Source organism: Melanotaenia boesemani, chromosome 10 (genome assembly GCF_017639745.1).
Source record: "Melanotaenia boesemani isolate fMelBoe1 chromosome 10, fMelBoe1.pri, whole genome shotgun sequence".
NCBI classification, from domain to species: Eukaryota; Metazoa; Chordata; class Actinopteri; order Atheriniformes; family Melanotaeniidae; genus Melanotaenia; species Melanotaenia boesemani.
In genome coordinates, this window is record NC_055691.1 from 35,481,450 (window position 1) to 35,494,722 (window position 13,273).

Consider the following 13,273-nt stretch of genomic DNA (forward strand, 5'->3'; position numbering starts at 1 on the left):
GAATTCTCAAGACAAATATCAAACATCCAAACTAAAGGACATTTTAGAAGAGGCTGTTCAGTCACCACAGTTCAAATGGTGCATTTATAGTCAGCCATAACATTTGCAGCCTGGTCTTCCTGTCTCCAATTTGCTAATAGCTTAACTGAGTTTGTTAAATTAGTTCAATTTAAGAAACCTCAGTTTCCAAGCAGGAGCAGCATACTCTAGCGCCCTTTTACCTAAATTCAATACAGGCTTTAGGGATTGTTAAAAGGAGTAATTTAGGGGAACAAAGACAGCAACTTCCTGTGTATTTTGGATGATCATACAGGAAGAGCCAAGAATAGATTTATATGCAAATATTCCAATGTTTGAGTCTACAGGGAGACAGATGGGACAATCCGAGCTCAGCATGGTACACCGCATCTAAAGCTTGGAAGCTCTGCAAAGACAAATGCCTGAATATGAGCCACAAAAGTAAATAAGTCATCACTTCGTTAGCATCTTAGCATAATTGCCTCAGTCATATTTGAAGATTTTAGAGGCAGTGATGCACAGATTGCAGTATTAGTTAGTACAGTTAGACACGTCACGATTTAAACTAAATATGAATTAGGGCATTATGCAACGAGTTTAACGGTTTAGATTAACTATATTTGTACCGGGATACTAACTCTCGAAGCCTTGTAAAGTAGTAATAGATTTAAGGTTGTCGGGCTTTTTTTTTGAGCCCTAGTTTTGTGTCATCGACGTGTTAATCGAGACGTGTGGAAGTAATTTTAATACATATGGTAATCAATCATATTTACTCATATAATCACACGTGTAATCATTCTTTTATTCATATAATACATTTATTCATTTTTTACCCTCAATTACATTTCATAATGTGTATTTTCCTTATATAGAACATAGAAGTTATTATTCTCCTGTTGGGTTATGATGCAGGCTTGTGTGAGGTCAGGCTGACCACTTTCCTTCCAGACTCTTGATATGGGAAAAGTTGAGACTGGTGGGCAGCTGCTCGATAGAAACAGTTGTTTAGAAATAACAGCCTGTTAGTCTTCTAGTCTCTCTCCTCCTTTTATCAGTTTAGAGACTGGCCTTCAGCTAGGGGCAGGCTGAATAAAACTGATTTTGAAAATGCAGCAAGGCAGTCCTCTGCTTGGCTTTCGGAGTCAGGAAGACAGCTCTCGACTTGCAAGTATTGCCTGTATTTTATACTTCTGTAATAAAACGTCTAACTACTTTTACTCATTCGGACTCTTGGTAATTTTTCTACAACAGACATTAATCAACAGATGAAATAAAAATGTTGCCTTCTTGCTTCATTAAAGAAAATTGTGTATTTCTCTAAAGTGGGGCGAGGAATTGCTTATACATTGTTAACAAAAGATGCTAAAACATCTCAAGATCGGTATTTCCTCACATAGTAAATCATTTAAAAAGCTTCCTACATTTAATTTCTTACTATTTGTAAAATTCCCTATTTCAGGCGGCGCTCTGCACGTCCACGACTTTTCTATGGTAGATGTGGAGTGGCTGGTGAAGAACGCCACGTATCGGCCACACTGCTATATGTGCTGTACTGACAAGTCCATCAGATTCATCTTCTCGCCTCAGAGGCCCACACCTCTGCCACATTGCTCCCCCTGGATCCTGCTGGAAAACCTCCGGGCCAAGATGATCAACACCACAGATCTAGACAACAGGTGACTCAGTAGTTGTGTAAATTTTTGTGCTAATAACAGAATACTAGGGATGGATGTAAAAAAAAGATGAGCCATTAATTATAAATAGAAGAGCGGTTAGATTGGAGGCAGTACTGACCACAAATGCAAAGTTTTACTAAGAATAGTGGATTTCCTGATACTTTATGGGCCGTCTGCACAGAAATATCAACAAATAAACTATTATTATGCAGCCTGGAACACACAGCACCCATGAATTTATTCTTACTCCCAGCATCACGCGTAACCTGACGCTCTTCACCGACAAGGATCCAGAGGCAGCGTACCCCAATCAGGATGTCGTATGGGACAGGTTTGAACAGACCTTCCTTGCTGTGTGGGGTTTGGTCACGTATGCTCCTGTGTTCAGAGACTATTACTACCAAGGCCTCACACAGTTCTACGAGGACAACGTCATGTATCTGGAACTGCGGGCTCTTCTTCCAGAGGTACACTTAATGTCCATATGTTGTCTTTTTTCAGTAAATTCACTTGTGCTTGAATCAGTTGTTGCAGTAAGGTTGTTGCACAGATCTATGAGCTGGATGGTAGCACGCATGGCAGAGCCTGGACTCTGAAGACCTACCAGAACATCACCAGGCAGTTCACGGAAAAGCACCCAGACTTCTTTGGAACGAAGATCATCTTCACAGTCCACAGGTGACTGCTCTGAATGTCTGTAAAGAGTGATTTAACCAATTATTCCAAATCAAAATGATGGCTGAGTAAGACTTTAAGAGGACGTTTATTTAAAACTTCAGAGGCGTAAACGAGTCAGTGATGGCTGCAGCTGTGGAGGAAGCTATGCAACTGCGGAGAGATTTCCCCGATGTTTTGGCTGGTTTTGACCTGGTGAGATGCTCCATCAGTTATATCGTTAAAACGTTTTTGGAGGCAGCTATAAAAGAGTTTTTTTTATTAAATTTACTCTACAGATCAAATCAGTGTAAACAAAACAACCCTTTAGTGTCTGATCGTATAATACTGTGGCTTCTGTATCTGTTTAGAAAGGTTTAAACCAACTTTCTGTCTGCATGTAAAGGTGGGTCGGGAGGATAGAGGAAGACCGCTGTGGTATTTCAGAGAAGCCCTGTCACTGCCTGCTGAGAAAGGAATCACACTTCCGTACTTTTTCCATGCTGGAGAGACAGGTGAGCTCGTTGGTGCTTGATGCAGAGTAACTTCATCAGACCCAATCCCTCTACGAAAACTGACCTGGAAGCCTAAGTCCTCGCCTTTCTAAGTTTAAATGTTTTATTTATCACACACTTGAGTGAAAACGGACGTTTTTGAGGATTATGGTTGTCCTCATCATTCAGTTAACTGCTGCAACATTGTGATCGATGCAAACGTCATTAGCATTAAAATTTACAAGATTTCTTTTTCTTCATCATATTCTGCAATTCAGTCCGATGCTAAACTAAAGTAATGGGTCTTTATTCAGTCTTTCATCCACGTAGAGCAAACACAGGCAGTTAAAAAGACAGTTTGTCTCTACTTTGTTCAGATCTGGAGGGCACCGAGGTGGACCAGAACCTGTTGGATTCTTTGCTTTTGAACACGTCGCGCATCGGACATGGATTTGCGCTACTTCGCCATCCGGTGGCCAAAGAGCTGTCCAGGAAGAAGGGGGTAGCTGTGGAAGTGTGTCCCATCTCCAACCAGGTACACAAGCCCTCCTGAAAACCACGTTCTACGTTCCAGATACTGGTGTGAATTAATATGACACTAATCTTCCAAACAGGTTAAACTTGACACGCATGTTATCCTCATTCAGGTCTTGATGCTGGTGAAGGATTTGCGAAACCATCCGGCAGCTGTACTGATGTCAGAAAATCACCCAGTGGTCATCAGCTCGGATGACCCCGCCATGTTTGGTGCTTCCGGCCTCTCTTACGACTTCTACCAAGCTTTTGTGGGGTTTGGAGGCATTAAATCACATATAGGTTCCCTCAAGCAGTTGGCTATAAACTCTATCAGGTGAGACTCAGCTGTGATGCAGTTTACAAACTACAACTGAAGCATGTGAGCATGTTTGACTCGGACCTTTCCGTTCTGTCTTCCAGGTATAGCTCTTTGACCGCAACGCAGCAGAAGAAGGCCTTAGCTCTGTGGGAGAGAAGATGGAATAAGTTCGTGTCTGAAAATGACTTTTAAAAAAAAAAGAAACTAACATTTTATTCTCCACCTGAAATGCAAACCACACTTTAATATTTCTGATAACTGGCTTGCAGAAACACGTGTTCTGGGACATCCTGTGTTACACGTTAGGCTCTGCTGCTTCCTCATATAAGCAGCGAAGATGTGGTCAGACTGCAGCGAAGTGATGCAAGGCCAGTTTATTTAAATATCCCTGCTCACTGAATGGAGCAAAGAAGTTACACTCACATCATTTTAAGGCATAAAATTTCTTTTTTAAAATTTAAAAACAACCTAAATCTTTTAGATCGATTAATAAATGGGGTGTGTAGGGCTAAAAAATGGTGGATAATCTTTATTATGGTACCTCTTTGTACTTTGATAAAGGACAGCAGAGGTATTTTTATGTTTTAGGTAGAAATTTAAGTGTTTGTTTGCAGCTACTGAGCAGTGTTTAATGGGAATCATTTATATTCCACAACATGAAACCTTTATGTGACCTACAAATATTAGAGCCAAAGGCATATCATTTTCGGTTTAAATAAGAATATGTAAGTATTTGCACTTTATGACTCAGGATTGTTGATGTTTGTGAGGTGGCAGCAGTGTCATACAGCACTGTTTAACTCTTTTAATGCAGTTATGAAGTGCCTTGCAGGGTGTTGCAGATAGCTCTTCAAGGTAACTTAAATCATCAGATGTTATACTAATGCAACTTTTAAATATTCAGCAGTCAAAACAGCATACATCACCTTCAGCCATGCAAATAAGTATGCAAAAATAAACAAAAATAAGTGTTTCAGGATCACCTTAAACTTTCTGAACAACTGTTCAACTTGTTAAACATGTAAATATCAAATTAGCAAACTAAATCAGGCTAAATGAAAACCAAGCATTCATTTACGACGTGGTTTAATTTATTCTTGGTTCCTGTCATGGAGCATCACTCATCCTATAGAGGTCTATCCTTCATCTGCTGCAGGTGTTGAATTTGGAGAAGAAGCTGTCATCGATTTGTCCTCTTTCAATGTCCGGTTTCCTTAAAAAGAAACAAGCTGAATTAAAAACTGTGAGATCATTTAAGCTGGAAGAAGACTTTTAACTTTTCTAAATGCAACGGACTCTCGTTTGTGCATTTGGGCCAGCTGAACGTTGACGTTGTCCACGTCTCGCCTCAGCTGCTCGGTCAGTCGCGCCTGCATCCTCTCTCTCAGCAGAGCCCTACGAGCCGAGTCCAAGCGGATGCGATCATAGTGCTCCTCCTCTTGCTTTTTCTCTAACTCCATCCTCTGAACATGCAAAAACATAAACACAGTTATCTGGAATACTTTTCTAAATGGAGTGTTTTTAATGGAATTTATTTTACCTGCTTCGTCTCTACTTGTTTCTTCTGGAACTGAATGACTTGCTGCAGACTCTCAGGGGGGGCTCTGAGATCACTGCTGGGACTCAGGCCTGGGACTCCCACCATGTCCCCACTACATCTGGCGTCAAAACTGTACTTCTTACATTCCTCATCCTGACGCCGCTTCTCTTCAGCCTGGCAAAAGCAAAGCGAACAGGAGGGAGGATGGAGCATATCGCTGGATTGCAGTCGAATGAAAATATTTTAACTTTTAAAATTATGGGTACTTTAAAAGCTCTGAAAGAATTGTAATTTCAGGATATACTGCACACACCTATGCACCGAGCAACCACTGAAACAACTTACCTGGGATAGATTGTAGTTTTTGGCAGCCATAGCTTCTTCCTTTCTCTTCTCCATCTCAAGGCTATGAAGTTCCACAGCTTTGTTTTCCACTTCTATTCTGCTTTGGTCATAGTTCTGCTCTGAGGTTCAGTAGATGGAGAAGTGAGCTTGTGCTGTGAATGTCTAGACTGAGCATATTTGTACTTTAAAATATGAGAAAACGCCTACTTTCCAACTTCTGCTGACGTCTTTGTGCTGCCTGCTCCGTTTGCTGCTGGGTGAGCCACCCTCTGAGCTGCTCCCTCTGTCTCTGCTGCCTCCTCCTGCTTTCCAGGTCCTCGCCCACCAGGCCGGGGAGCATCATCTGTGCATCATGTTGATCTAGTTTTCTGAAGCGGTCTGGGTCGTTCAGATCAAACTCCCGCTGCTTGCAAGGCTGCTGGTGCTGATGTCTGTAGGTCTCTATGGCCTCTTCAATAGCACGCCTCTCCTTCCTTTCTCTGTTCTGGAGAATACGAGCTACTTTGCTACCATGGATCACGTCAGCCTCTGTAGAGAGAACACACACATCATATGACACTTCATTCATTAACCTACACTATACTGGGTGGATGTTGAAAAATAGATCCGTTTTTTATGTTCTGATACAGGACATAAGCCAAGTAATCACTATTTACTGTGTTTTTTCCCTATGAACTGGCCTCGATCATTAGGAAACTCACCATAAGCATTTTGTTTCTTTTTTTCAGTTTCTTCTAGTCTCTTCTTCTCTCTCACCTGTATGTCCAGTGCCTCCTTGTCGACCTGTGAAAAAATGACGGTACATTTGTTTTCTATAAAGTTGTTATCCTTGTATAAGTCATTAGCATGTTCTGCTAGCTGCACAGACCCCCGTAGTTAACTTTTGTACTTACACCGATTGTCCTCATTTTCTGGTTAAAAATCCTTTCTTGCCTTTCAGTCTCTCTGTTGCGACGTTTCTCCAGACTGATCCTGGCGATGCGGTCTGACATTAACTCGATGTTCGGCATTTTGGCTCAAAGGGAGCGTCTAACTGTAAAAAAGCAGACTTAGTCGGGAACGGCGGTGCAAACTTCTGTATCAAACACACCTGTTGCTTAGAGACCAAAGTATTCGTGAGCCTTCGTGAGATGTCGGCTTTTTCCGATATGTGCGATCTCAGATTGGCTGTTTTCACGCCTTTTAGCCAATGAAAACCCACCTAGTCCTCCCGAGGACGCTGATAAGACGCCGCATCGACCGCTTGCTCGTTGCTGGGTTGCTACGATACGTCAACACGTTCGCCATATTGGTCGGGGCAATGGAGAGCTCATATGTACACAAGTAAACGGCTGTTTCGTTTAAAAACTGGATTAAATATTAAACGTTTTTCCATCTGATAGGGTTTTTATATTTGATTAGTAGGAAATAAGCTTTGAACTGTAACGTAGTAGAAAGTTTTCTGGGAGGATTAAAGTAAGTTATATATATACTTTTACTTATACGGTCCATATCCACATTTACCATTTACCATATCAACAATAATAGAAATAAAAAAAAAACATAACCCATAATTCATAACAAAAAGTTTAACAATGTTTGTACAGACACCTATTCCAGTGCCTCCAAAAAAGGAGCAATACCTTACTTACTCTCTTAGTGTTGGCACAGTCATAGCCATTAAATTATGTTACCCAAATTTCCCTGAGGACTCTCCAAAGGGATTAATAAAGTATTTCTATTCTATTCTATGTTTTTTGAATCCATTAACCGACATGTGGAAAATACAGAAGATTGCTCAGTACAGCATGAACGGTAGGAACATTATTGGACACAAGCATGTGGCTTGCACTTGTCCATCTATGGAAAGTGAAAGCAGTATTCTGAATGCTACCTGAAGCTTTTTCATTCTAGCCTTATTATAATTGCACCACAAATTAGCAATACAGAAAGGCGTTAAGCAAGGAGAACTCTAAAACGGCCTATTTTCACATCATCTGTACACATATAAAACTTGCGTCCTATCATTTTTGCTTGTGCATGATGATGTCCACTGACGGCATAAATCATTTCTGATTATATGACCTAAATATTTAACTTTGTTCACCACATTTAACACCTGGTCTGCTAAATAAAATGAAGAAAATTTTAACTTCTGGCCCTCCTTGGTTCTAGCAGTCAAGACAGGATTATATAACATATATATAACAGATTCCTTGTACATGTAAACCTACTTGGCAGTAAACTTGATTCTGATTCAGATTCTGATGAGATGTCATACTGCTCACCATAACTTGCACAGACTCAAAGCAGTTGCTGTAAACCAGCACTATAGGGAGACATAATAACCAAGTCATCTGCATACATCAGATGATTTATAAGACAACCCCCCACCTTACATCCAGTTTTACATTTATTTACCTTCTATTTTAGATCATGTATATATTAAAAATACAGGTGACAGTACGCCACCTTGACGAACCCCATCAGTTACTGGTAGTGGTGCAAAATTGCTCCTGCCTCATTCAGCTTGCACAGACTGATCTGAATACCAGTACTGTAAAATTCTTATCAGATACAAAGGAATCACTTACTCTTTCATTTTGGTAAACAATTATTAACTCGATCAAAAGCTTTGGAAGGATCCAGATCACTCAGGAATACTGTAGAATTATTTCTTTTATACTTATTTAAAACCAAATAGATTATCCATAGCCACTCTAGTACTCTTAAAGCTGATCCAGAAGTAATTGTTCAAATACTTTAGAAAGTATGCAAGCCAGGGTAATAGACCTGTAATTCTTCATGCTGGATATTTGCCCTTTTTTGTTTACTGGCACCAACAAGAACATTAACATGGTGTCAGGTAAGATGCCATGTTTCACCAGACCACATAGCAAGTAGCACATGGATATATAGTAGATGGGAAAATTTATTGTCCAAAGGGGGATAAAACTATGTGTTAGTCAGGAATAGATATAGTTCATTTTTATATTATAATACTCTGATTTAAAAAGCATCCTTACATAAAGTAGTAAAGCCTAATTTGTTGTACATTAATGTATCCATAAGTAGACTTTATCATGATATAGTTAGGTAGAAATGGCACATAATGTAGATTTTACACAGTATTTTCAAACCCCTTCTTACTATGAGAAGTTTTCGTAGTGATCACGTTAAAAGATTGTTAGTGTTTTTTCCACCACAAACTGCAGAGGATCCAGGTGTCTTTCCTTCGTTCAGTATTGATAACTTGACAGGACCAAGTACCAGCCCACAGGTAGCCTAGGTTGTGTAAAAATTGCTGACATCTGGTGGTAAAGCCGAGTATAAAAATGACTTGAACTGGCGAGCACAGTTGCTAATGAACTGTGGGCAGTAATTCTTCCAAACAAACACGTTTTCATTAGTGCAACAGCTATTTTAATAAAGTAATCAGAAACCAAGAGAAACACAGTTTCGAATAGATCAGCGATGTCAAACATACAGCCAGGGGGCCAAAACTGGCCGCTAGAGGATCCAATCTGACCCGCAGGAAAAAATGTGAAAATGGCATTTACCAACATTAACTGCAACAAAAGTTGCTGCAGTTTGTCATTTGTCCTTTTAAGGTTGCATTTTCCATGTTTAAATAATACATTTAATATATTTTTGTTTATATATTTAGTTTGTTTTATGAGATGAATCAATTACTACACAGATGTACATTTAAAATAACTCATTTTTAATAGCTAATAACTAACTTAATTTTTTTTAATTATTTGTGGGGCTGAATGAGTCTGTTCTGAGATGGAGCTCCAACATACTGGTTGTACTGGGATAGTTAGTCCATCATGGTCAATTTGTTCAGTAACTTTTTTTGTCACTGGCTCAGTTTCAGGATCTGTCCACTTCATTGTGCTCACCATATGAATGAGTTTATTGAACCTGCCGTCATCGTTAGCATTGACATTGCTCCCTCAGCTCTGTAGCAGCTTACTGCTATATCATGTTACAGTTGTTATCCCCCTTCTTTGTAGAAAATCCACTTCAGGGAGTAACCAAATACCTTTACAATATCCACAACAGACATGACGCTATTGTTTTACAAAGGTGGTTGGTATCTTCATTCTCTGTTGACAGAGATTAACTACCTCTATAGCTTATGACAACATAGCAGTACATTGCACTCAGTCACACATCCTCTGATTTCTTATTGCCTGAAGCAGCTGGAAAATATGGCATTGGTTGCTTCGTGCCACTAGAACAGAGGTGGAACCAGATGGTTCTTCTTTTGTCACATAACTAAAGGGAAGGCTAAAAGTTAGCTAAGCAATGACTTATATCCGTCATAACATTCAAGTGTTGATATTTCACATATTGCAAAATAATTTTATAATAAAATCACACATTAACTTTTATAAATCGATTTTTATTTAAATGATTTTAAACAAGTAGTTCATTTAATATTTAAAAATGTGCCAAATAGTGATCATTGCCTTAAATAAATAAATAAAATGAAATAAAATAAATAAATAAATAAATAAAATAAAATAAATAAATAAAATGAAATAAAATAAATAAATAAATAAATAAATAAAAATCTTAAAGAAAGACTAACTATTATCAGGTCTATTGCAGACCAGTGGAAATTTGTCTTCGATGGAACGGCTCACAGAATAAAGTCAAAAGATCCATAAAATACATAAAAGACTTACCAACAAAACTAAGAAAACCCAATTTAAGACTTCTTTGAAAGCTTGATTGCAGTTGAAATGAATGATTTCTTCACTATGTTTGTTCCTGCTGATGGTGCTTTGTAACGGCGGCCAGACGAAGGAGCTGAAATGAACTGTGGAGAGGGTGTGAGGAGTCTTTATGGTGGTGTTGGCTTTACGTTTGACTGCCTGTGTGTGGAGATCTGTCAATGAGGTCTGAGTGGTGCCTGTTATTTTAGTAGCCTGTTTGTGGACTTTCCACTTTTAATTTATCTTTTACAGAGAGAAAAGTGTACCAGGATGACATGTTGTAGGACAAGCCTGACTGAGTGAGAGCTGTTAAAATCTTGCTGCTTACATTAAAAGTCCTCAGCTCACTGCCCAGCTACTGTATTTTAAATGTTCCATCTGCTCCACTACCTCCCCATTAATCTCCAGTGGCTGGAGCAGTGTGTGGGCAGCATCTCCAGATGTTCTCCTGTAGCAGCAGAGCTCCTTCGTTCTGAAGATGTTCAGCTCCAGTGGGCTCTGCTCTGGGTGATCAGTGAGTCCACCGGCTGGTGATCTGCTGCTAGGCTCATGAGTCGGAGGTGGGCCACCAAGGCCATGTCGTCTGCATATTTCAGGAGCGTCCTATTGTCCATGTTGCAGGTAATGTTGTTTGTGTAGATGGAGAAGAGGACGGGAGATAAAACGCACCCCTGAGGAACCCCGTGTTTAACACAATGTTGTGTGACGTTTTTCTGCAACACAAACCTAAGTGGTTTAGCCTCTGTCACACATATTTGAATGTGCACCGTCAGTACAACCATTAAGGTCGTGTGGTTACACTTTTTCCTGATATTAAAGCATTGCATTTTTAAAAGACCCTCTTAGAATGAACAAGAGCTTTTATACCCAGAAAAGGATTTATTAATACATTCATACTTAATCAGCTTCATAGTCATTTGCTGTCTTGATGTATTTTTAATCAAATGTTTAAAAACAAAAATATAGGAAATTTAAAATTGTAATAGATATAGAACATAAAACATGATTCTAGGACAATCTACCCTCATGCGAAACAACAGCAGCATGTGTAGCACAGGTCTGCAGGTCCTTTAATTCTGATCCACACTGTTAAGATTAGATCGCTCATCTTTTCTTATTTTTTACTTTATTTATTTTTAATCCAATTTAAAACTTATTCACTTCTATTTACTTTACACCACCACACACTTTACTAGACAGACAAATTTAAATTTGATTTTACAACTGGCTAAAATCCAGTTTAGAACTTGATTTGAACAGTAAAAAGAGCTTAAACCTCCAAATTTCAGCATATCCAAGTTTGTAATGTGGAAAAATCTTTTCATGCCATAAGTCCTTCAACCTGTTGTGGTCATTTCTCTTTATTGTGTGAATGCCTTCAGGGTGCAGCCGGAGCTCATTCTGTATTTTAGGAGTTAACACTAAAAAGGCTCAGTTTCCTCTGGATTTATAAAACATCTTCGGGACAGGTCAAAGCGTGCCTTTCTTGATGAAAATGTAGAAAGTTTGCAGCAGACAGACAGGGGATCATGCACCAGTACTGCGACGTCATGAAAAATGCACAGGAACAACGGTAAAAACAGAACAGTAGAAAGCAGTAGATAACGTGCCACACACTGGCTTTTATAAAATAAAAACGACTGGAGAAGTCTTTATTTGTGGGCAGAGCAGCAAAGGGGCCCATTGAAGCTCAATGAAGCATCATTGTAAACCAAGGCTGGATAAAGACAAACTCAAATCTGTTCCTTACGAGTTCAGATTGAGATGCAAATACTCAGTGACCACTTTAAACACATACAGCCACTGTTATCCTAGGACACCATCTTTAATAATGTGGTGTTAATATGCAAGACAGCTTTAAAAGCAGTGGCCTCTTCTTGTACAGTGTAATAGTCTGCTCTACTACTGTGGTATTACTTCTACCACACTTGTGAATATATGTACATGACTTATTTGCCAAAAGCATTTTCCTAATGGCAGTTTAAGATAATACAGAGGAGGTGTTTAACAGCAATAACGCTGGTGCCTTGTTCGTTACTGTTGACAGGCTAACTAATCCTCCTGTGTCAGTAACACCAGAACTTCTATCCAACCGGGCAAATGAGTTTGCTTCTTTCTTTACTGACAAAAGTCAGAAAACCAGTCAGTGCTTCCATGCCAGGGGGAGGACATATGTCCCTGTGTCCACTCAGAGACACGAACACCAGGACACACTTTTCTCCAGTCAGTCCTAAAAACATGGATGAGTTTATTGGCCATCTGAAAACCACCACTTGCTGTCTTGAGGCCCTGCCAACCGGGTTTTTTAAGAATGTTTCAGGATGCATGGCCTTAGATGTCTTACAGATTGCAAACACGTCTCTGCTTTCAGGTTTCTTACCTCAGACCCTAAAAACAGCCGTCAAGCAACTACTGAAACAGAAAAACCTAGACTCGTCACTCATGAGCAGCTACAGGCCGATATCAAACGTCCCCTTTCTTAGATTCTAGAAAAAGCTGTCTTCCAGCAGGTACACAACTTCCTGACACTAAATAACTGTTCTGATGTCGACCAGTCAGGTTTTTTGGCCACACCACAGCACTGAGATGCTCTAGTTCAGGTCTTCAACGACATCTGCCTGGACACAGATAGCGGGAACATTTCAGTCCTGGTACTGCTGGATCTCAGTGCTGCATTTGACACAGTCGACTAGAACATCTCACTAGACCGGCTGGAAAACTGGGTTGGAGTTTTTGGCTCTGCAATTAACTGGTTTGAGTCCTGTTTAAAAGACAGGGAATACTTTGTGTCTATAGGTAACTATAAATCTGAGCGAACCAAAATAACCTGTGGAGTTCCCCAAGGCTCCATCCTGGGGCCACTGCTGTTGAACATCTACACGCTGCCACTCGCTCACATTATGAAAAACAACTAAACATGTTACCACAGTTATGCTGATGACACACACATCTACATAACCATCTTACCAGGAGAATACAGTCTGATCCAGACTCTGATCAACAAA

The 13,273-nt window shown here is 39.7% G+C and overlaps 2 protein-coding genes across 2 annotated transcripts in view; one reads left to right on the plus strand and one right to left on the minus strand.

Annotated features, from left to right (window-relative positions):
* Positions 1-3,935, plus strand: part of ada2a (adenosine deaminase 2a) — a 5,109-nt gene extending 1,174 nt beyond the window's left edge. Inside the window, exons 3-10 of the mRNA XM_041996503.1 lie at positions 1,478-1,694; positions 1,948-2,161; positions 2,245-2,372; positions 2,474-2,564; positions 2,755-2,863; positions 3,220-3,377; positions 3,490-3,692; positions 3,779-3,935. Of these exons, the coding sequence (XP_041852437.1) occupies positions 1,478-1,694; positions 1,948-2,161; positions 2,245-2,372; positions 2,474-2,564; positions 2,755-2,863; positions 3,220-3,377; positions 3,490-3,692; positions 3,779-3,869 (1,211 nt within the window). The 3' untranslated portion in view covers positions 3,870-3,935. The remainder of the gene's footprint in view (positions 1-1,477; positions 1,695-1,947; positions 2,162-2,244; positions 2,373-2,473; positions 2,565-2,754; positions 2,864-3,219; positions 3,378-3,489; positions 3,693-3,778) is intronic.
* An 811-nt stretch (positions 3,936-4,746) lies between these two features.
* Positions 4,747-6,672, minus strand: ribc2 (RIB43A domain with coiled-coils 2). The gene is made up of 7 exons (XM_041996507.1): positions 6,456-6,672; positions 6,264-6,345; positions 5,770-6,090; positions 5,563-5,681; positions 5,218-5,391; positions 4,974-5,140; positions 4,747-4,890 (listed from the first exon to the last, which is right to left on the minus strand). Exons 1-7 carry the CDS (start codon positions 6,570-6,572, stop codon positions 4,821-4,823), a joined length of 1,050 nt encoding a protein of 349 aa, XP_041852441.1. The 5' UTR covers positions 6,573-6,672; the 3' UTR covers positions 4,747-4,820.
* Between the last annotated feature and the right edge of the window lie 6,601 nt (positions 6,673-13,273).